This window comes from Chelonoidis abingdonii, chromosome 3 (genome assembly GCF_003597395.2).
Source record: "Chelonoidis abingdonii isolate Lonesome George chromosome 3, CheloAbing_2.0, whole genome shotgun sequence".
In the NCBI taxonomy this organism is placed as follows: Eukaryota; Metazoa; Chordata; order Testudines; family Testudinidae; genus Chelonoidis; species Chelonoidis abingdonii.
Genome location: NC_133771.1, coordinates 199774404 through 199796932, shown reverse-complemented (window position 1 = coordinate 199796932; position 22529 = coordinate 199774404). Strand labels below are relative to the sequence as shown.

The 22529-nt window shown below is 40.5% G+C and overlaps 1 protein-coding gene across 1 annotated transcript in view; it reads right to left on the bottom strand.

Moving 5' to 3' along the window:
- Positions 1-4562: 4562 nt before the first annotated feature.
- Positions 4563-22529, bottom strand: part of PPP3R1 (protein phosphatase 3 regulatory subunit B, alpha) — a 108026-nt gene continuing 90059 nt past the window's right edge. The window contains exons 3-6 of the mRNA XM_032806546.2: positions 13176-13352; positions 8933-8992; positions 7466-7650; positions 4563-6736 (exon numbers count right to left, since the gene is read on the bottom strand). Of these exons, the coding sequence (XP_032662437.1) occupies positions 6689-6736; positions 7466-7650; positions 8933-8992; positions 13176-13352 (470 nt within the window). The 3' untranslated portion in view covers positions 4563-6688. The remainder of the gene's footprint in view (positions 6737-7465; positions 7651-8932; positions 8993-13175; positions 13353-22529) is intronic.

Here is a 22529-nt window from a genome sequence, read left to right as displayed (position 1 = left end):
TTGATAACTTGTTTCCTCATTGTTCAGCTGCACCCTTTTTTGCTGCATGCCATTCAAACCTGGCTCCAAAGACAAATTTCCTCATGGGCTCTTTGAGTGCTTCACGGACAACTTATTTTTACAACCCCCCTGTGGAGTGAGGGGGCTCTAGCCCCATAATACAGATTGAGGCAGAGACTAGACCCTTCTGATATTAAACTTTGAGAGCTTGGTTTAAGATGTGGGGGAAAATTCCAGCTACTATAATGAAGGCAGTGGGGTAACGGGGCACAGTTGGGCCCACCAATCTCCTGAGCCCCACAGTACAGGAAAGATCCCTGGCCCTGGGACCACCAGGACATATGTGGTAGCAAGCTTCATTATTGAATTTCCTAATTTGAGTGCTTGGCTTTAACTCATGTTTTAATATTTTAATTTTTTTTAAAGCAAATTTTTTTTGATTTTTTCTAGTTGGGGATATATAACTTCCACACCAGGCCTCAGCAGGGTTGGACCTTTCGATCAGTGCGGTGGCAAACTTTTTGGCCTGAGGGCTGCATTCAGGTCATAAATTGTATGGAGGGCTGGTTGGGAGAGGGCGGACCATGGCTCAGCCCACTCCTATCTGCTTCCCCACCTTCACTGACAGCCCCCTGTTACCCCTGCCCCATTCACACAGACCCTCCCTGTTGCCTGATCACCTCGGGCCCCTCATTGCCAGATCCAACCCCTCCTCTCATTCCTGACTGCCCTATCCAGCTATCCTTTTTCCGTGTCTCCTAATTGCCCCCGCCACTCCATCCAATCCCCACTCCTTCCTGACTTCCCCCCAGGACCTCTGCCCTCATTCAACCCCCTGTTCCCCCAGCCACCCCCACCTCCTGACCAGCACCCCACATTCCTCTGCCCTCTATCCACCCCATACCCCCTTACCACGCTGCCTGGAGCACCAGTGGCTGGCGGTGCTATAGCCACACCACCCAGAGCACTGGGTCGGGTCAGGCCAGGCTCTGCAGCTGTGCTGCCCCAAGAGCTCACAGCCCTGTTGCCCAGAGCATTGCGCCAGCAGAGGAGCAAGCTTAGGCTCCAGGGGAGAGGGATCAGCAGGGCAGGGGCCAGGACTAGCCTCCTGGGCCAGGAGCTCAGGGGCCAGGCAGCACAGTCCCACTGGCTCAGTGTGGCCTGTAGTTTAGTTTACCCACCTCTGCTTTTGATGGATCACCCATCCACTCCTTTTCTTCCCCCTGGCTTGACTCTTGTCCCTTCTGTATTTGCGTAAGATGGTTTCCTCTGCTACCCTACCTGGACACCAGCAGGGGCATCACTGAGCATAGGACAGAGGGGTTCCCTGCTCTTACATTCCCTAGCTCAAGGGTCATGAGGCTTTACATGGGTTGCAAGTACGTGCATGAAACAAAGCAACTGCTATAAAATATATAACTGAAATTTATATACACCTCTACCCCGATACAGTGCAGTCCTTGGGAGCCAAAAAATCTCAGCGCCTTATAGGTGAGACCACGTTGTATTGGATTTGGGCCGGTACACTGTGCCAAACTGGACTGGCTTCCTTGGCGAGGATTTAAAGGGCTCGGTGCTCCAGCTGCTGTGGGGAGCCCTAGGCCCTCTAAATCACTGCCAGAGCTCTAGCAGCAGGACTTGGGTGGGGATTTAAAGGGCCTGGGGCTCCTCACTGCTTTATATCCAAATTTGGGTTGCGTTCTATCGGGGTAGAGGTGTGCCTTCTGCAGTTTTGTGCTGCTGCTGGCAGCAGCACTGTCTTCAGAGCTGGGTGCCTGGCCCACAGCCCCAACTCTGGTCACTCTGCTCTGAAGGTAGCACATACTGCCAGCATCACCACAGAAATAAAAGTGGCAATGGGCTGCTAGTAAGTCTACTGTGAAATGATATTTGTATGTAGATATCACTTTTCACAACCTCTCAGCTAACTGGCAAATCTGCTGTGAAGTAATATTGACCATTTCTTCGCACACCTCCTAGTATTAAACAGTAACTAATTAAAAATAACTTTTCTGCTTTTAAAAATTCAATTTAAAAGCTGTGAGAAAATAGGGTTATAAATTTAGCATTTCTAAAAGTGTTAAATATAAAATACTGGTTTTAATTCAGATAAGGAGGTGTCTGAAAGGAGTCACCCATACAAAAAGTTTGAGAACCACTGCCCTAGCTCAACCCTAGGCCTTGGCTACACTGGTGCTTTACAGCACTGCAACTTTCACGCTCAGGGGTGTGAAAAAACACCCCCCTGAGCGAAGCAAGCTACAACGCTGCAAAGCGCCAGTGTAAACAGTGCCCCAGCGCTGGGAGCGTGGCTCCCAGCGGTGTAAGCTAATCCCCACTGGGAGGTGGAGTACCTGCAGCGCTGGGAGAGCTCTCCCCCAGCGTTGGCACCGCGACCACACTCGCACTTCAAAGTGCTGCCACGGGAGCGCTCCCATGGCTGCAAGTGTAGCCATAGCCCTAGTCCACAGCTGCCATGAAAGTGGCTTTCCCCCTGCAGCCTAGTGTAGTCAGCAGTGGAGCAGGGGAGATAGAGCATGCTGAGTGCAGATAAGATTTTTAGCTATTTCACTCTGACCATGTGAAAACAGATTTTTCAGAGGCTTATAACTGGGTCAAATTTCAGTTCCATTCTCAAAGTATGGGGGTACAAGGGCTTCTCGAAGAAATTCTAAAAATTTTAAATATGGGAAAAATGTATTTTCCCCTAACACTGGTCTCAAAACCTGCTGAACCATTTTGCATGAAACCTTCCAAAACGATTCCACAGGAGTTTGCCAAACTTCAGCTGCTTGGGCTGAAAAGATAAACAACTGATGCTAAGATCTTATATGGGGAAATGTGAGGCAAACTTCAAATGGAGCGGTACCAGTCCTACCTATAATGAAGAACTTGGAATTTCATACCTACAGTGAACCAGCCAACTACTACTAAATACTTTCCCACTGTCAACAGGTCACTCATGATCATAAACTGTTTTGAAGAGAGATTTCTATTAAATGGAGCATCCTAAAAAGACACCACTTCCATGTTCAAATTTATACATTTTAAAATAGGATTTTAGGCCTATACCTTCCTTCTGAATGTACAAACAGAGTGAGACATGTACCGGCCTGAATCTTGTGTATGTGAATGTTGTACTATTGAAGCAGCTCAATTTAACTAGAGCAGTGAACTTATCTACTGTACAAGGTTCTAGTTCAATAAATGCTGCTTGAAGTGGTACTGAGTGTATGCAGAGTTGCTGGTGCAACATCTATACAGCAGATTTCCCCTCAAAAATTTCAACTAGAGGGGCAGTTTTCAATCATGTGAAGCCCTCTCTGCTGGGGATGTTAATACTGCGGCATGTTTAGAGAAATGACCAGCTGTAACATGCTGAATAGTTTAGTAGCATGTGTGTGCACCTCTGTAAAAGCAGATTCTTGTACTTCAGGCACCTGCTCCCATTCATCACACGCCCAAAGCACTACCAAACTTGTACTAAGGGTTTCCCCCTTCTCTAGTAATAGTTTGAATATCTAGGTGAGTTGTGATTTAAAGTTGCAGTCGGAAGATTGGCTTGTATAGTCAAACATCATCCCAATCCTGTCTGTCCTGCAATTGTCTTTTATACACATTGGTACTTGTACTGCTTTTTTGGGGGAGGGCTCAGACATCTTTGCCCCAAACCAATGAGGGCTAGTTAAGTGGGAAGAAAGCATTATGCTAGACTAATTTAGTCCTGCCATTTTACACACCACTAACTTTGAGAGTAGTAGAAAGAATAGCGCCGTTGCACAGAAGTTTTCCTGAGATAAACGTGCAGTGAATGGAAGCTGCTGTAAAGTTAGCATTAGGTGCTACACTGAAGGACAAAACACTCCTCCCCCTCCTGTACTGGGCTAGCCCCCAAAAGAAGCTGCTTCTGAAGTGGGACATCAAAAGCAGTGAAATAAACAGGCTTTGGTTGAAATAAAAGGGTTTCCACACTAAGGGAGTGTTTTTCCGTACTGAGAAACTAGACAACTGTGTTTTCTCTCTGTTTTCTTCAGAGGACAGTGCACCAGCCTCTGAGGACAAATATCATTCCAAAATGCCTGTCATCCTTGCATTTAAGTTAGAGCTTCCTTTTACCACCAAAAACTATTTGAGCTAGTTGAGCTGTGTCCATGGAGGTAGGTGGGTCCTATAAGGTAGAATTCTGTGTGGCTCGAAAGCTTCTTTCTCCACAACAGAAGTTGGGTGAGGTAATATCTTTTTTTATTGGACCATCTTGTCTCCCTAATGTCCTCTAGATTGGAAGATGAACACATAGGAGAAAAATAAGCTTTATAAAGTCATGTGCCCCAGTAAAGAAAAGCAGGTGGCTTTGAAACACTGCAAATGGAAGACTGACAATGTTCCCACTAACAGCTTGCATATTCTAACAGTCAAAACACTTTTGATAGGAATTTTAGTGCTAGTAACCAACTTCTTTAGAACAGCAGCAACTATGGAATTAGTTCTGCAACATTAATTTTTAAAAATGTAAAGTAAAGCCACCTGACATGAAGCTCAACAAAAACATTTAAACACTATGGCAAGGTTCAAATATTTTATTTTTTTATTCATATAGTATGAAGGTTCTATAGTTCCCACAACATATGATGTAGCATGCAGAGGAAAAACTAAACATTCAACATAAACCATTTTCCCCACACAAACTAAAAAAAACCCTTATCCCCCCGATAAGGAAATAACAACAGCACTATTTTCTATAACGCCAGCCAAGATATGCACAAGCAAGAGAAATAGAAAGCATTTGCTAAAATGTTTATAACAAATACTTATGTACAAAAAATTCACAAAAGACTATTTCCCCCTTGAAGCAGAGCACATGGCAGTTGACAATGGAACAGATACAACCACTGGCTGGGATTATAAGCCACGTACTGATCCAGAGGAAGAAAGTTACATGTAGTGGAGATTTTCGGTTTGAACATTAACATTTACCAAAGTTTGGCAACATTACCTTTTTAAATTATGCAAATTATGTAAACAAGAGGAACATTTCAATTCGATCTACATGCAAAACTTCATGTCATGCAAGGACACCAAGCACCTGGATTTCTCTCTCACAGACAGAGCCCATGATGTGCAGCACTCAGTTGAAGGAACAGCTATGGCAGACAGGTGCTCCATTTAAGTAGGTTCATACAACCTGTCCTTTCCACTGTTGATTACAAAACATTTTTTAATAGAAAAACTGCTATACAGCAAAGCTGTACTATCCTAAAAATCTAGTAAATGTGTTTTTCTTCCAGCCAATAGTACCATTGCAGAAAAGGGAAGGGATGATATAAAGTTGTACAACACGGCTCGCTACTTTTATATCACACAAATATATCAAGTTACCATCCATTAGAAATCATGATATGGACAAATCTAGGAAAGAAAAAAAAAATCTCCAATTAAAGGACTGGAGAAGAGGAAGAGGTATAAATTTAAACAACGTGAAGTTTTCCTCCTTCTCTATGGCATAGGTTAACAAGATTTCCCCTCTGTATGAATCCTATATACATCTCTCTCTCTATAGATATAGATATAAAATATTACCAGTTATTTATGCTACCTGTAGTACTTTTTTAAATGCAGAGGGGAAACTGGTATGATTGAAACAAATTTAGTGGCAAGAAATATTTTATAATCTCACTAAGCAATATGTAAAATGAGTTAATGGGAATCCTGCACAACTATATCAATCCTAAATTTCATTAAGCTAAGTGCAAGAGAAATCATGAATGCATCAAACATCTTCAGCTGTTGTATCTGAAATGAATCTCACAGCTGATTTATATATCCAAAGGGCTATTTAATAGATGCAACTGCTCCCAGTTAGTAGATGACAGAATGAAGTGACCATATAAGCATGCTGCAGTTACTATATGCATACAAGGACTAGTTCTTTGCATTAGCATTAAACTATATTTCTTACACTATTAAGCAGAGCTGTACTACAAGTTACTTAGCAAAGAGAGACAGTCCCTGGTAATATATTAACAGGTATAAATAAACAGTCTCCTGTGTTACAAAAATGTAATTAAGGTTAATTAACAGGAAGCAATGCTTTGCCAGCCAGTCAATATATAGAAACATCTGAACAGTCACAGGAAAAGGAAAACAGTTGATCTAAACACCCTGTTAAATTTTTACATTCTTCTATTATATATATATATAAAAAACTGTGTGAAATAAAAGTAAGGATGTATATCCATATATTGAACTGTTAATGTTCTGCTTGGCACTTTGTACTCTAGTTTTGTTTCTGAATCAAGTATATTAAATTAAAGCCCATCTAACTACTACATATAGAAAGCTACATATATATCTATATATAAATAGACACACATATATATATAGATAGATATTTCCTTGTTATAAAAGATGAAGAAAAATAAATTAAAAAGCCAACCCCTTCCCTTTCTCCACCACACTGATATGCTCTTTCCATCTTGCTGTCCTTCAGACTTTAAAGTGCTACACTGAGTTATTGAGAGAATAAAGTTCAATAACACTTAGTTGGCTTCATGAGGCTCATGTTGGAAAATGTGGCTTCACAGAGAAAAATACTTCCATTTAAATACACAGAGAGCGTTGCTGGACGTCTTGAGCAGATCTTCAGAGATGGAGAAGAAAGCAAAAGTGTTGGGTGGTGCCCTAAAAAGAGTCACACATCTACCACCATCTTTTTGTGGATATCTAGGCCTCCTACAACCTGCAATGGCAATGAAAAACATTTAAAGTTAAGAGAACTTAGAATTAAACAGCACACCACATACACATACTTCTACTTGCATCCTCTTAACAACTTGCTACCTCCAGTCAGTTGCTTTTTCTGCTGCGTCCCTCTTTTCTGGCCTTTCCACACCAGCTTACACTCCCACAGACTGAGTAGGCCAAATTCACAAGTAACATATAAGGGGGTGTAAATTACGGCAAGTAGGTTACGTGTAACAGAATCTATGTTAGTGCAACTCACACACTAAGAGAGCCAGAAGAAAGAATAAATCATACCAGCTTTATTCTCTCTTAGATCCACTTAGACTGACCTCTGAATTTATCTGTCAGCTATGATTTTCACACACACAAGCCTCCTTGAATAAGAAAAAAATCACTGAAAATTAAACCTGTGGAAGTCAACATGAGGAACCAGGAGCTCAGGGAAGCCCACTGGCATCCTTGGTAAAGAAGGGGTGTGCACAAAAAAAAAAATTATATATCTTTTGTCTGCTGAAAAAAAGGTTTCCCTAGACTATAACCCCCTCATTTACATTAATTCTTATGGGGAAATTGGCTTCACTTAATATCATTTCACTTAAAGTCGCATTTTTCAGGAACATAACTGCAACGTTAAGCGAGGAGTTATTGCAATTGTGGTAAAACCGGTCTCTTTAGGTCAAACTGTATTTTACATATAATTTTAGTAAATCTAGAGGATACTTACAGCACAGAACTCTTCAAAGGATATTCTTCCATCACCATCCTTATCTGCATTAATTATGGTTTTGTCTACAATTTGCTGTAACTGAGTGTCTTTGAGATTGTTCCCAACCATCATCTTCAGCACTTGGAAGAGCTCCCCATTGGAGATATAGCCATCCTTGTCCATATCATAAATTCGGAAAGCAACTGCAGAAAATGAGTTAAAGGAAAACTCAATAGTAAATATGACCTGCCAAAAAAAATTTCCACTAGACTGAACACTTCTCAGAACGCAGATACGTAACTATGTATTTTATATGTACAACTGAGGGAAAAAAAGGTTTTGCATTGTTTTCTGTAGTTACATTGATTTTTAAGTCATGAATTTATAAATCCTGGCAGACAAGAATCCTACTATATCAGACACAGAACAGTGAACAATTCTACTATAATTTATTTAACCCTTTAGCATGGGAGACTTTTAACACTCAGACCTGGTCTATACTAAAAAATTAGGTTGGTTTAACTACACTGGTAACGGGTGTGAAAAAGTCACTCTTCTGACCGGTGTGGCTAAGCCAACCTAAATCCCCATGTAGACGGTGATAGGTCAACAGAAGAATTCACCTGTCGACCTAGCTATCGTCTCTCAGGGAGGTGGATTCCCTAAACCGATGGGAGCATCCCTCCTGTCAGGATAGGTAGTGTCTACACTGAAGTCCTACAGCGGCGCGGCTGCACCGCTGTAATGTTTGAAGTGCAGACAAGCCCTGAGTGTAAAAGTATTTCATTAACATTGACATTAAGCAAACAACAAAAAAATTCAGCAAACAAGAAGTGCATCATAAGCTGGGCCACTCACATTAGAGACAAAACCATGGCTTTCTGTGGCACTGCTAATCAACACCCCAGTTGGTCAGTTTACAGCAAGCCGTTTAGACATTGTCGAAATCTGGGGTGGGGGAGTGTTGTTTTTTAATATTTCGTGGTAACAACTTTCCTTCCTACATCCATATAATATCTTTAATTATTGCAATAAGGATTAAAAGAAAAAGAAAAGGTTTGACTATATTATGCTTCTGAAAGATACATTGTCAAAATTTTGCAGGAACAGTTTAGTATTTCTTTGTTTCATTGTGTAAGCAAAAAAATCAAATGATTTCCATATTGTCAAAAGCAAAATGATGTGCATTGCTCATAATTACTTTAATCTAAAAAGGATGTGGACTTTGTTTAGCTCATTCAGTAGGAAATGCAACAATGCTGCAGAGACAGCATGCTCAGGCCTTTTTGTGAAGGTGCCGGTGACCTCCTCAAGAGGTACGGAGTCCCAACTCCTTAAAGATAATCTCCACCTGACCTGCCTGATGTAGACTTCTGTCAGAGAAAATGCACCCCAGGAGGAAAAAGTGATTTCCCAATGTTTTGTTAAAAACAAACTACATTTGAAAGTTATCAGAAAAGCAGTCATAAAAATCAGAGTACTTACACCTCAACTTCTGTTCCTTATCCCCTTTGACACTGAACTGGGAGACTCCTTCTATAAATTCTGAAGAATACAGGGCAGGAAAAGCATTTACAAATCAGTGGTGTATATATATTTTCAAAGCCCTGTTTATTGCAAACAGAAACCAGAATATTCAGGGGGAAAAAAGTTTGGTTTTTTTGTTTTTTGTTTTTTTGTAAAGTCTGTATTATTGGGAATGTCCTTAGAACACAGCTCAAGAAGGAATAGTGTTGCCACATCCTTATAAAGGCATTTCTAGCTCCTTTCAGCAGGAAGCATCTCAAACCAAACATGCCCAATGTACTTATCTATATATCAATATCAAATTTTACTTAAAGTAATCAAAAGCTTGGACTTTCCAGGAAATACAATTTATATAAATAAGGACTTGAAATGCCTACTGTATTGACTTCAACTGGAGTTGTGGTGTAGTTAGTTCATCTCAAATCAAGCCCTAAATTATAGCTTGGATTACATTAATGTGACCATTTTTTTAATAAAACAGACACATAAATAGTATTTTTAGAAGGGTGTTATAGTTTGAGTGTCATTTTTATTAATATTCACATTTATTTATAACAAACTCCAAAACGACGCAATTCCCAGAGCCAGATCTTGCAGCCTTTACTCACATGTGTATCAGCAAAGAATCAAAAGAACTACTGAGATAAGGTACATAGGATCAGACTCCAGAGCAGGACTTTCTGAAGTCCTGGAAGGTAAGATGCTGACCTAATAAGAATTCTGTAGTTAAAATACAGTAAAGTACAAAGGCTACCATTAGAATGGAAATACTGACTACCATTTATTGGCAAAAATCCCAAACAGTTTTCATTATAACAATAAAATCACCAAACTGGTTTAATAAAATAGTTTTGTAAATGTATAGGCAGGGTGAACCGAAGATCTAATACAGCTATACTAATGTGATTTAAGTGACTTTTTTCCTGTGTTTGAGAAAGATGTTAGATGGATATCAGAAAATGAGTTTCTCTAGAAAAAAGGTAGATAGAAAACAGGAGAAGCAATGTAAGTTTCCTCACACTTCCCTGCAGTGTCTATACACGTGTCAGCAGTGATATTTTTTGTGAGGTGGCCACCTGTTGAGCAAAAACTGGATTGAGACTACCATTCATTTACTAAGTCACCAAACATGGCCAGATGGCAACATTAGATTCACTGCCACAAAACACATTATATGATATAAAATCAGACTAGTGCTAAATCGTCCGCTACAGCTTTTCGTAATCACATTATTTGAGTTCATAATCTCATGAACAATATAGTACCCTCACTTTAACAAGTATATTTTGACAATTATTATGGGTAATATTTAAATAGTTTTAGAAGATGACACTGAGGAAAACAGTCTTAAAATTCAAACATTCCAATTTAGTTGGGTTTTGTTTTTTGCTGTTGTGCTATAACAGCTTGAATGTACTTCATGTTTACTGTTTTCTACAAATTTTATTGATCAAAATATCTATATAATTGAAATTTGGTAAATTCTAATCAGATAGGAAAAATTAGAAAAAAAGACATTTTAGTCTAATCCTGAAAAAATCCTATATTAATTTCAATGGGAGTTAAAGAAAACTTGCCACTCTGAGGATTGGACCCTAAATTAAAGAAATATTAAATCTGATACTTTGGCATTGGAATAACTCGGCCCCTGACCCTCTAAATGAGCAATATTTTAAATGATGTAGCTCTCTAACAGTTACTTTAGAAGTCAATTGAAGCTTATTTTGCTTTTAGTTGTATCAGCAGTCTCTCTTTTTTGTTTGAAGAAGTGGCAAACTACAGGTAAGAAGGACTATTAAAAATAGAAATACAATACTTCTGTAATTTCTGTAATTTACAGCGAAAAACGATTTTCAATTTAAACTAACTGTCATAGAAAAATATCACATACGAAGTATTTTAGTCATAGAAGAGAATGTTGTATGGAACCCAAAAGTGTTGCAAATTATTCTAGAAAGATTCCCACAGCAATCTAAGAAACCTGGTCTAGTCACTGATGTAATGTACACACACGATACGATTCTGTCACAAAGATCACAGATTCCATTATTTTATGGAACTTTCGTGACTTCTTTGGGGACAGGACCGAAGCAGCTGGCTGGGACATCAGCCTGGGGCTGCCGGAGCAGCACCCAGCCCCAGAGCAGGGGCCCCTGGTAAACAGCTTGCCAGTGGTCCCAGGCCTGCCAGAGTGATGGCCCTGATCCTGGTCCAGGTCAGCCCCCTGGAGGCTGGAACAGTGGCAGGGCTGGAGCAGTTGCAAGCCCCAGCAGTGCTGTCTGCCCCCTCCAAAGCGTAATTTTTAGTAAAAGTCAGAGGCAGGTTGCGGCTTCCGTGAATTTTTGTTTATTGCCCACAACCTGTCCCTGACTTCTACTAAAAATACCCGTGACAGAGTCTTAATCTTAGTAATTGTGTAATACCTTAATCTTGAGGAAATATTCCAAAATAAAAATCCTATTAAGAGGCTATAAAATTGGAACTTATTTCTCATTAAAAATGAACTATTTAGATCCAAATATTTATAGAATCACAGAAATGAACGTAGGGCTGGAAGGGACCATGAGAAGCCATCAAGTCCAGCCACCTGCACTGAGGCAGGACCTCAATCACGCATTACAGGTGTTTGTCCAACATGTTCTTAAAAACCTCCAATGATGGGGATTCCACAACTCCTTAGAAGCCTTTTCCAGAACTTAACTACCCTTACAGTTTTACCAGTTTTTTCTAGTATCTAACCTAAATCTCCCTTGCCACAGGTTTTAGCCCATGACTTCTTGTTCTACCTTCAGTGGACATGGACAGCAATTGATCGCATTCCTCCTTATAACAACTCTTAATGTATCTGAAGACTTATCAGGTCCTTCCTCAGTGTCCTCAAGACTCAATGTCCTCAGTTTTGTAACTTTTCCTCATAGGTCAGGTTTTCTAAGCCTTTCTTCATTTTTGATGCTCTCCTCTGGACTCTCTCTAATTTGCCCACATTCTTCCTAAAGTGTTGAGTCCAGAACTGGACACAGGACTCCAGCTGAGGCCTCACCAGTGCTGAGTAGACTGAGACAATTACCTGCCATGTCTTACATACAACACTCCCGTTAATACACCCCAGAATGTTATTAGCCTTTTTTTGCAAAAGCATCACCTTGATAACTATCTTTCAATTTGTGATGCACTATAATGCCCAGATCCTTTTCAGCAGTACTACCACCTACCCAGTTATTTCCCATTTGTACATGTGCATTTGATTTTTGCTTCCTAAGTGAAGTACTTTGCACTTGATCTTTATTGAATTTTATCTTGTTGAATTCAGACAATTCTCCAACTTGTCATTGTCTTTTTGAATTCCAATCCAGTCCTCCAAAAGAACTTGCAACACCTCCCGGACTGGTGTCATCTGAAAGGCTTATAAGCATATTCTCCACTCCATTATCTAAGTTATTAATGAAAATAGGGAACAGTTCCAAATCCTGGACTGACCTCCTTCAGAAATCCCACTATATACTCCCTCCTACTTTGACAGCAAACCATTGATAACCACCTGTTGAGTATGTTTTTTCAACCAGCTCTACAATCACTTTATAGTAATTTCATCAAGACTATTTCCCTCGTTTGCTGGTCTATAATTGCTCGAGTCCTCTTTGTTTGCCCCTGTCCAGTCCTCTGGGATCTTGCCCATCTTCCATGACTCTTGCTAATGGTTCCGAGATTGATACAGCTAGTTCCATGTGTCTCTTAAAAGTTTAGTTAACTAAATCTGAACTCACACATTTGCAATCATGTCTTTTTCATGTTAATGAGGAAAACAGTTTTTATAATGCCTAGATTAATATTCTTTCACTAATACACTCTAAAATGGATATCAAGGATGAAAGCGAAGTTAAGAATATGAATAGTAAGAAAGATTACTAAACAAAAGAGTTAAACCAACAGAAATTGTTATATTGGGTTATGCATTAGGGAGTAAATAAATTTTATACACGCAGTCACAGGAATTGTTATTATATATTTCTAATATATAAAAGTATTTTTATAAACGTGTTTCACCCATAAATCTCAAAGTGGATTTCACACTTTATTTTGTTCTTACAATATTTATTCTAATTTTTTTTTTTTTTACATCAGAGCTGAAATTAACAGTTTCCAAGAGTCAGATCTTCTAAGAAAATGCCAACATCATGTATTATACAGCACTGTATCTTACCTTTGAAGTCCACTTCTCCATTCCCATCTGTGTCAAATATATCTATTACTCGCTGTACTAATGGGTTCTGTTGTAACTCAGGCAAAGACATGAACTCTTCCACACTCAAAGAACCAGAGTTGTCTAAATCAAGCTTCTTAAATCTCTTTCCTAGCCGTTTAATCTCATCTGCGTCAACTAAAGGAGAATAAAAAAACTGCTTTCAGAAAGATTTCACTATACAAATTTGCTACTTCATTATGTTTCCTCTGATATATTTAATTCAATATTTCTCTTCCAGTATCACAGTTGTTACACATCTCTGCAAAGCTTATATACTACAGCCATGATCGCAGACACTTTTTATATTGAAAAGCTTACCATAAAAGCTTTTCAAAAAAGTAATTTTATGGTAAGCTACCCAAAGCCACTTACCAATTTTTTCCCCTGCACCAGCCATAGTGTACAACCTTGTGACTAACTATAACTACTGTATGCTGACTCAAGATTTTAAAGGATTGATAATGTTAAGCTAATTCTTATTTATGGTCACATGGTGTGTGCTGGCACCAATGACTGCAGCTGCCTGTGCAGCTTCATAGCTCTGAAACCTCCAGCCTCGGCCTGCCTGATGCATTCCCAATCAGCATTTGACACCAAGGAACCTTTGAGGAGGGGGTTTCAGCAGGGTGTTCATTGGTTCCATCTGAAAGCACAGTCATTTCTTTAATTTTAGTTAATCCTTAAACAGCTTAAACAGCTGAAAAAATCATGAATGATTTTTAATAAATAGTGGTAAACTATTAGACTTACCATTAAACTAAGCATTAATGGTAATATTTAAAGAAAGGCAATTATGTTTTCATTAGTTTATGTAAAACAGAAAATAGTAGTGCTAATTTGTTATGCCAAAAAACATACTGGTTATATTTTACTACCATACTGGAAATCTGATTGGTGTTTTCACCATAGAAAGTTAAAAAGATTGACGGCCACAGGAAATCCACTGCAATTTTGCCACCTAAAATCTTGCAATAGACTTTTAAGAGACTCAGAGTAAAATTTCTTTATCAATCTCAAAACCAGAACCTCTCCCATCTACCCACCCAGCAGCCTGTCAGTGGAAGAACAGAGTAACCTACATAGGTACAGAGCCCACTTTATCACAATCATGATCAAATTTAAAACAATGTTATTAGAGACACAGACAGACTTTGGTAGAGCTCTTCAGATACTATGGTGATTGTCACAGAAATAGCTTTAATAAAATAAATAAAAACAGACCTTTTGTACAAATATGTCCTTTGATTAAATTAGCCACATCCAAAATTTAAAAACTCACTTTATGCAGTATTTGACATTTGATGCTAGCTGAGATTTTTCAACAATATATTCTGCATAAATATTCCTCACAAGAGTTGTCAATCTGAACTTTTTTTTTAAATGCCATCATGTTACTATAACAGGAACAGTTGTGTGTTCTTCCTTTAAAAAGTTAGTTTATTGGAAATACCACCAAGTGCTCTGCTCATTGTGCAGGTATCTGGTGGAAAACTGGCAGAAAATTACTGTGATTGAATGTACCACTGTATCTAGAATCATAGAATATCAGGCTTGGAAGGGACCTCAGGAGGTCATCTAGACCAACCCCCTGCTCAAAGCAGGATCAATCCCCAGACAGATTTTTGTGGCAGATCCCTAAGCGGCCCCTTCAAGGATTGAACTCATAACCCTGGGTTTAACAGGGCAACGCTCTCTGTATTCACACCCTATACACTACTGTAATAATCTTTGTACAACATATGCCTTGTGAAGTATCATTTGAAAGCTAATAACTCGCTGGTCCATAATATCATGATGAAATGTGTGTAGCAACCTTATATGTAAAGTTATGAATTCCTCCTGAATGATGTTGGTAGCACACAGTCAAACCCATGTAGCCCCTATTAGGCAGGACAAGTCAAGCAGGTCTAAAAGGAATGTGTGTTTACATCAATTGACATATAAGTAGTAAAAGTCCTTGAGACAGCAAGAGAGAGAAACAAGGCAAACCTGCATTTTAGCAAAGCACAGCATGAAACCTCTTTCACAATGACTGTCTCCCTGCTCACAGTGGAAATGAAATTTATCACGGGGTAACCTTCAGAAAAATGTAATTTCAAAGGGTGACTGAACTACAGAAGTGAGAGGCAAAAACAAGTTCTCGCTCCCTTTTCCATCTAAGACAACAAAAGAAAGTCTATTAACTTTGGGAGCAGACCCTGACTGAAATTTGGTCAGCCCTGTTGCTGGAAGCAAGCGGCAACAACTGCACCTTGAAACAAGTCTAGTTTGTTAAGTTTAGAAAGTGTTTTATCTTTATTTTTCTTTTAACCATTTCTGCCTGTAATGCCTTATACTTGTACTCACTTAAAATCTCTTTGTAGTTAAATAAACTTATTTCATTCTTTAATTAAAACTAATCCAGTGTTGTCTTTAAACTGAATTGTGTTGGTAGCTCAATTTATGGCAGCAAACTGTTGCTTACAGATCTAATATATTTGGAGAGGGGTGGATAGTGCGGAACACACTTTTTTTGGGGTGGGGTGGGGGAGGAAGAGAGAAGCCAGGACCGGGAGTGTGTTGGGGTCACCCTGCAAGTAATAACCAAAGCTGCTGGAAGCCAGAGTGCGGCTGGTGTTTACTAACTGGCTGCTGTGGTCGAGTTGCTGGACCAGGGCCGTGGCTACACGCACACACTCAGGGTGAGACCTGCATGCTGCTTGTGAGGAGCCCATGCTGTGAGCTACCGCAGCAAAGCATGGTGAGGCTCCCCAGGCTGAAGAGCAGAGATGACAGAGACACTCACTGTTTTGGATTGCACACCAGAACATCATAATTGCACATGTATCTTAGGCCACGTCTGTATGTACAGTGCTGCAACGGCGCAGGTGTACTAATACAGCTGCACTACTGCAATGCGTCTAGTGACGATGTTCTATGACGATGGGAGAGAGCTCTCCTGTTGACATAATACAACAGCTTCTGCTGCTTCCGGAGGTGATGTCAACAGGAGATGCTCTCCTGCCAGCATAGCACTGTGCACATAGGTGCTTATGTCGGTGTAACTTAATGTTGCTCAGAGGGGTGGTTTTTTAACATCCCTGTGCAACCTAAGTTACGCCAACGTAGGCTGCAGTGTAGACACAACCTACAGAATTTCATTAAAATGTGCAGGTTACCCTACATATTTCCTCATAGAATATCAGGGTTGGAATGGACCTCAGGAGGTCATCTAGACCAACTCCCTGCTAAAAGCAGGACCAATCCCCATATCATGGCCGTATTCAGCAAACATACAATAGCAGGAGACGGCATTCTCCTTGCTTTCTGTGCCTCAGATCTGCTCCATCTGACCCATTCTGAGATCATAGATCAGTGGTCCCCAATGCAGTGCCTGTGGGCGCCATGGCGCCTGCAGGGGCATCTTAATGTGCCCGCGTCCTGGCCCCCGGGAGAGCACCCACTGAAATGCCGCCGAATTTCAGCGGCATTTCAGCAGGGATGCCTCTCAATGATGACACTTGCCGTCGACAAGTGACGTCATTGAGAGGTGTTGCCCCCGAATTTCGGCGGGGACGCCTCTCGATGACACTGCTTGCCTCAACAAGTGACGTATCGAGAGGTGTCGCTCCTGAATTTTGGTGGGGACGCATCTCGATGACGTCGCTTGTGGATGGCAAGCAGCGTCATCAAGAGGCGTCGCCGCCGAAATGCTGCCGAATTTCGGCAGCATTTCGGCAGGTGGTCCACTGCCGCAGTGGTCCTTCGGCTGGTGCCCACCAGCCAAAAAGGTTGGGGACCACTGTCGTAGATTTTGATACCTTCTTGTCTTTAAGAACAGAATGACTTAAAACAAAGAGCACTTTAGACTCATGGAACAGACAAAATTAATTTAAAACATCCAAAAACTGTAAGTGCCTTTCTGACAGCCATTGCATGGCACGTCCTTTCCTTACAGGGAAAAGCTTTAGGACTGAATGATGAGAATATGATCTCTTGAGACTGACAGAAAATTGGGGTTGTCTTTGGAGATAAAAGATTGATTTGTGATCAATGTTGCTTTGTTGTAGAAAATATATAACTGTGGCTTGCAGAGCAAACATCCAATTCTGCGATCTGTCTGTCCAGTCATTGTTTTTAAAAATGGTACCTTGAAGGAGAAAAAGATTGATCTTTCTTCAGTAATTAATCAAAATACAGCAAATAAAAGTGACCAGATGCAGACTGAGGTCTTAATGGAGGTGCACTGTGAATCAAAGATGGCTGCACTAGTGATGCTGTCCAAATACTTTTTATATTTGAATGCCTTGAAATCCTATTCTTCCAAGCTGATTGTAGGATAGTGGTATGCCTGATATTTTCCTCTTAAAGTGATCACTTTTATATCAATGGTGGTACCTCAAAAAGTGGCATCTGCTCTATTTGGTAGGGGCAGAATGTGTCTACTGCCATGTTGCCCAGTCTCAAGGATAACTGCTTTCTCAACCAGTAGGGAGCTCCTAAGGACATCCACATTTCTTCCCTTCTTTGGACAGGAGTGGAAATGGAGAGAAAAGGGTCTTTGGCTGCTTCTGTGATAGCGCATCTGTCACTAGCATGCCTTGTTCTTGTCTCTTGGCAAAGAGCTCACAGATCTCTCAGTTTTGTCATAATGCAAAATGCTTCGTTCTGCCAAAATGATCTACTTACTTTACTGAGCTCTTCTTTTTTTATGCAGAGTTTTGAGATGTATGATTTCCCTTTCCCCAAGTTAAGCACACTACAGCTTCCTTCTGAAGCCATACAGATGTGATTTTTCTCCGTGTGTGCAGGATGGGCAAAACTTTCTATCTACCAGCCTGTCGGCCCTGTCAGTGTAACCCACAATAAATATGGCTCTTTGTCCCATCTAGAGACTGGACCATATAAAGGACTTGTGAGTCTACTAATTTCTGGTTTCCTTTAGCACAAGCTCATGCTTTTAGATTGAGGTCTTGGGTTCAATCCATGAAGCCAATCCAACCAGCATCATCATTACAAGTGGATGCCTGTACGGGGATTTGAACTGCTGTGCACATATGAAACTCAGGACATGCTTCCCTGACCAGGAGTGCAGCTCTGTGTCCTGATTGGTTGGACCAGCTGTAGAGATTTGAATCTATTACTACCTCCAACCCAAGAAATACGGTCCTTTTGCTCAGGGAGTGAAGACCCACACTCTTAGAGCCAGGGATCTCAGTTTAAATCTTCACAGACAACTGAGCCAGGGGCGTCACAACATCAGCAGCAATACAAGTCCTGGAAGAGGAAAGTGGTAGCTGGGGCAGATATAGCTGCCGCACCTCCAAGCCAAGGTCGGGGGGGAAGAACAAGGTCGAGAGAGGCAACCTGGTGTCCCTACCAACTTGGCCAGATAGAATTTTACCAAAGATTTTTTTCTTTGTTTAACAGTTTATTGTGAAGTTCTGCAGCAGTAAATCTGGATAACTGCTTGCAACTATGGAGACAGAGGGGAAAATGCAGGCTCTTCAAGAACAGAATTTCCCCGCTGCTGTCAGTTAAAGTTCTGATTCTGCCTCCAGGGCTGCCAAAGCATGCTAAACACCCACTGCAGCATCTATGTATTTGTCTATGCTGAATATTGCTTCCTCAGCTGCCTGCACACGGAGCTGACAAGAGATACAAGGTAAATAAAGCAGCTCTGAGCACCAGTTCATTTAATTACGCTTTGGATTGTTAACATGCTGTATTCCCCCTTGCCCATGATTTTCTGCTTAGAATGAACACTATCTAGGGTGTGTGCGTGCACAGTAGAGACCTCACAGTAATGCCAAGACCACGTTATTCATCAGCTCTACAGTGTAAACAATGCTGGCAGAGCTACACTGAAACCCTTCTGGACCTAACAAATAGCCTGGATCACTTTATGCTAACCCTTAAGCAGAACGTGCTTAACAGATTAGGAAGGGGAAGCAAAATACTCCTGGCAACTGGCCAAGTTACAGAAAACAATTCCTCTGATAAAATACACAGATAAGGTATGACTGTATGTTCTCACTCCATATCAGTATATCAAAGATTTTGTTCACAGTGGGTTTGTCTACATTGCCACTTATGTTGCTCAGGGGTGTGAAAAAGCCACCCCCTGAGTGATGCAATCTATATAGACAAAGCGCTGTCTGCATCGTGCTACGTTGGCTGGAGATGCTTTCCTGCTGACATAGCTTTCACCTCTCATTGAGGTGGAGTAATTACGCCAATGGGAGAGCTTCAGCATAGGGCATTTTCACCAGACGCATTACACCGGTGCAGCTGCACTTATGGAGCACGGTAGCGTAGACCAGTCCTAACTTTTTGCTTCTAGCAACAGAAGTTCCACTAGGTTTTCAGAGAAAACAATAACTATGTTGTATATACCAATATATCAATTATTTGGAATGTCAGTCACTAGTTGAGCTCGGGACAGACAGCAATATATATTTTATTTAGCTCCTGCCTATAATTCCAATTGCACTCCCCTCCCCATCATCTACGGGCAATAACATGTTATAAGAACCAGCACAGTTTAAAAATAAGCCAGGGAGGGAGGAGAGGGCGCTGTATTTTGGGAACCCCTTGACCAACTGACTCTAAATTTGTAACACTAACTTTATCCCAGGACTTCAACTGGCATAGCAACTTTCAGGCTACTCTGAGAACGTACCTACAGCACTTTGAAAAATTGACTCCACACAGAAAGCTCGGCTCAACCTTATCTGAAGTGCTGAAAGGGGCACCCCAGAATGAAAAAATAACTGTGAAAGAACATCCATTTAAACATTTTACACAAACTGACTCATAACAAAAAGTATATGAGCACACACGCACACACCCTAGTCTTGACTCAAACTGTAAGATTCTCAAAGCCAAATAAAATACTTGACAAAGCACAAGAGAAAATCATGTAAGAAACCACTGTATATGAAAACTGGCAACACTAAAATATGCTGAGCTACAGGTAAAGGGCTAAATACAAGAACTGGGATTTTAAATCAATGGGGAGGAAAAAAGTACAGAAAAAGAAACTGTGGAAAACGTACATACAACCTCGAAACTCCAGAACAAATATACAGACAGAAAGAGTGATAAGAAATTTTAAATTAAAAATATTTGAATAAGAAAAGTTAAGGAAAAATGTCAGAGAAACAACTAATGCCTTTTACTTTTCATTAAAAAAACAACAAAAAAAGTTACCTTATAGTGACAGAGGTTAGACACAGTTTTTAGAGACGGGAAGGGGTGAAAGTAAAACAGTTGTATTATAAAAGTCCACTTAAAGATGGGAAGAAAATGTGCAAAGAAATACTTAGTCTATCTGATCACATTTACTTCCTTAAAATTCTGGCAGATACAGACACCACCTAACCATTTCTCTCCCATCCACAAAATCATACTTTATACGTATTTAACTACTGTAGCATCAAGATAGACCTTCTAAGACTGAAGGAAAAACTAAGTAAAAAATCATCATTCATGCTTGTGACTTGTTTCAAAATTTCTTAACAGAGAAGATTATCGTGGAGCTTTTGTAAGGAAAAATGGGCAGCGCACCAATGAAATACTATATACTGTATTTCAATGGAAGAGAAATTCAGATTTTTAGAGCCAAAAAGAGACCTTAATGATTAACTAATATGACCTCCTGTATAACACAAATTAAAAAGTACAGTCAACGGAAAAAAGGTAATTACTTGCATATAATTGCCCGCCAGAGGTGTAAGTGGTAGTAAATCCCCATGCTTAAATCCGTGCTCTCAGCCTAAACCAAGCCAGAACTTGTGTGCGAACATCAGTGAGCCAACTACCACAAGCAGCAATTATTACAATAGCATAATTATTTTATAATTGCAGGAAAATATTGAATGCAACACAACTAACTAGTGCCATATCGCATGCTCCCTAAAATATGTACTGTAATTGGTGAGAGAAATTGATATATTTAACTTGAACATATACTGAAATCAAGACAAAAGTTGAGTCTACACAACAATTACCCCATCTCCCCCCAAGGATGTAGGGCAAAATTGCAAATAGTCTGATCCAGAATATCAGCATAATTCTGGAGATGGGATAGTCATCGGTTATTATAGCAGGATAGTTATAATGACAATCAATCAATCAAGTGTAGAACTAAGTCACAAATGAAGAAAGACAGGAATGGTCATTCCACCAGTTTGCCTTGTTCCAGTGAAGCATCCCAAGATCTTCTGATAGGAGATGTACTAAAGGGTAAAATCACTCCAAACAGTCTAGTTTCTTTGAAATTGTGGTTTCAGTGCAGTCATCCTAAGAGGGCCTAGAAAGGAAAAGAGGAAGTTACCTTGTGCAGTAACGATGGTTCATCAAGATGTGTCCTCCTATGGGTGATCCACTGTAGATGTATGTGCATCTCTGTGCTTCTGACTGGAGACCTTCAGTAGCCTTGTCCGTTCAGCCCACACATGTGCTTTCCCCTCCTCATGGTCCGTCTTGAGCCTAATTAGCACGGCGCGGGCAAACCACCCCGTTACTTCTCTGCCACAGACTCCCTGACAAGAACTCTGAAGTAGAGGGAAGGAGGGCGGATTGTGGAACACCCATAGGGACGCACATCTCAAAGAACTATTGTTACTGTACAAGGTGAGTAACTTCCTCCTCTTCTTTGAGTAGTGTCTCTAGGGTTGCTCCACTATAGATGACTCCTGAGCAGTATCCCTAATGAAAGGTTGGGGCTTAGGAGTTGCGTCTGTTTTGGATAATAATACTGCAGTGCCAAAACTAGCATCGGAAGTAGAGTCCCCATTAATCACATAGTGTTCTGTGAAGCTATGTAAAGATGCCCAGGTGGCTGCCCTGCAGGTTTCTGAGCTGAGACCATTCCTGATGAAAGTGACAGAGAAGGAAATAGACCTTGTGGAGTGTGTGTGAATTCCAGATGAAAGCACTGGATTGCAAACATGATAACAGCGCTTAATACAGTTTGAGACCTATACGAAGAGTCTGGGACGATACTGCCATGCCTTTAGACATTTCAATAATGGAAAGAAAGATCTTAGGACATTTTCTAAAATGTCCTGGTCCTGTCCAGGTAGAAGGCCAGGGCTCTCCTGGCGTATAGCATGTGCAAGATGGCCTAGCTGTTATGATGACGCTTAGGATAAAAGGTTGGGAGGTGAATTGGCTGGTTTATGTGAAAAGATGAGTACACTTTAGGAATAAACTTTGGGAGTGGCCTGAGAGTAAACTTGTTGTGAAAGAAGACTATAAAAGGGGTGTGTGTGCCATAAGTGCTAAGTTCTTCTCACCAAGGTCATAGCCACCAGAAATGTCTTCATT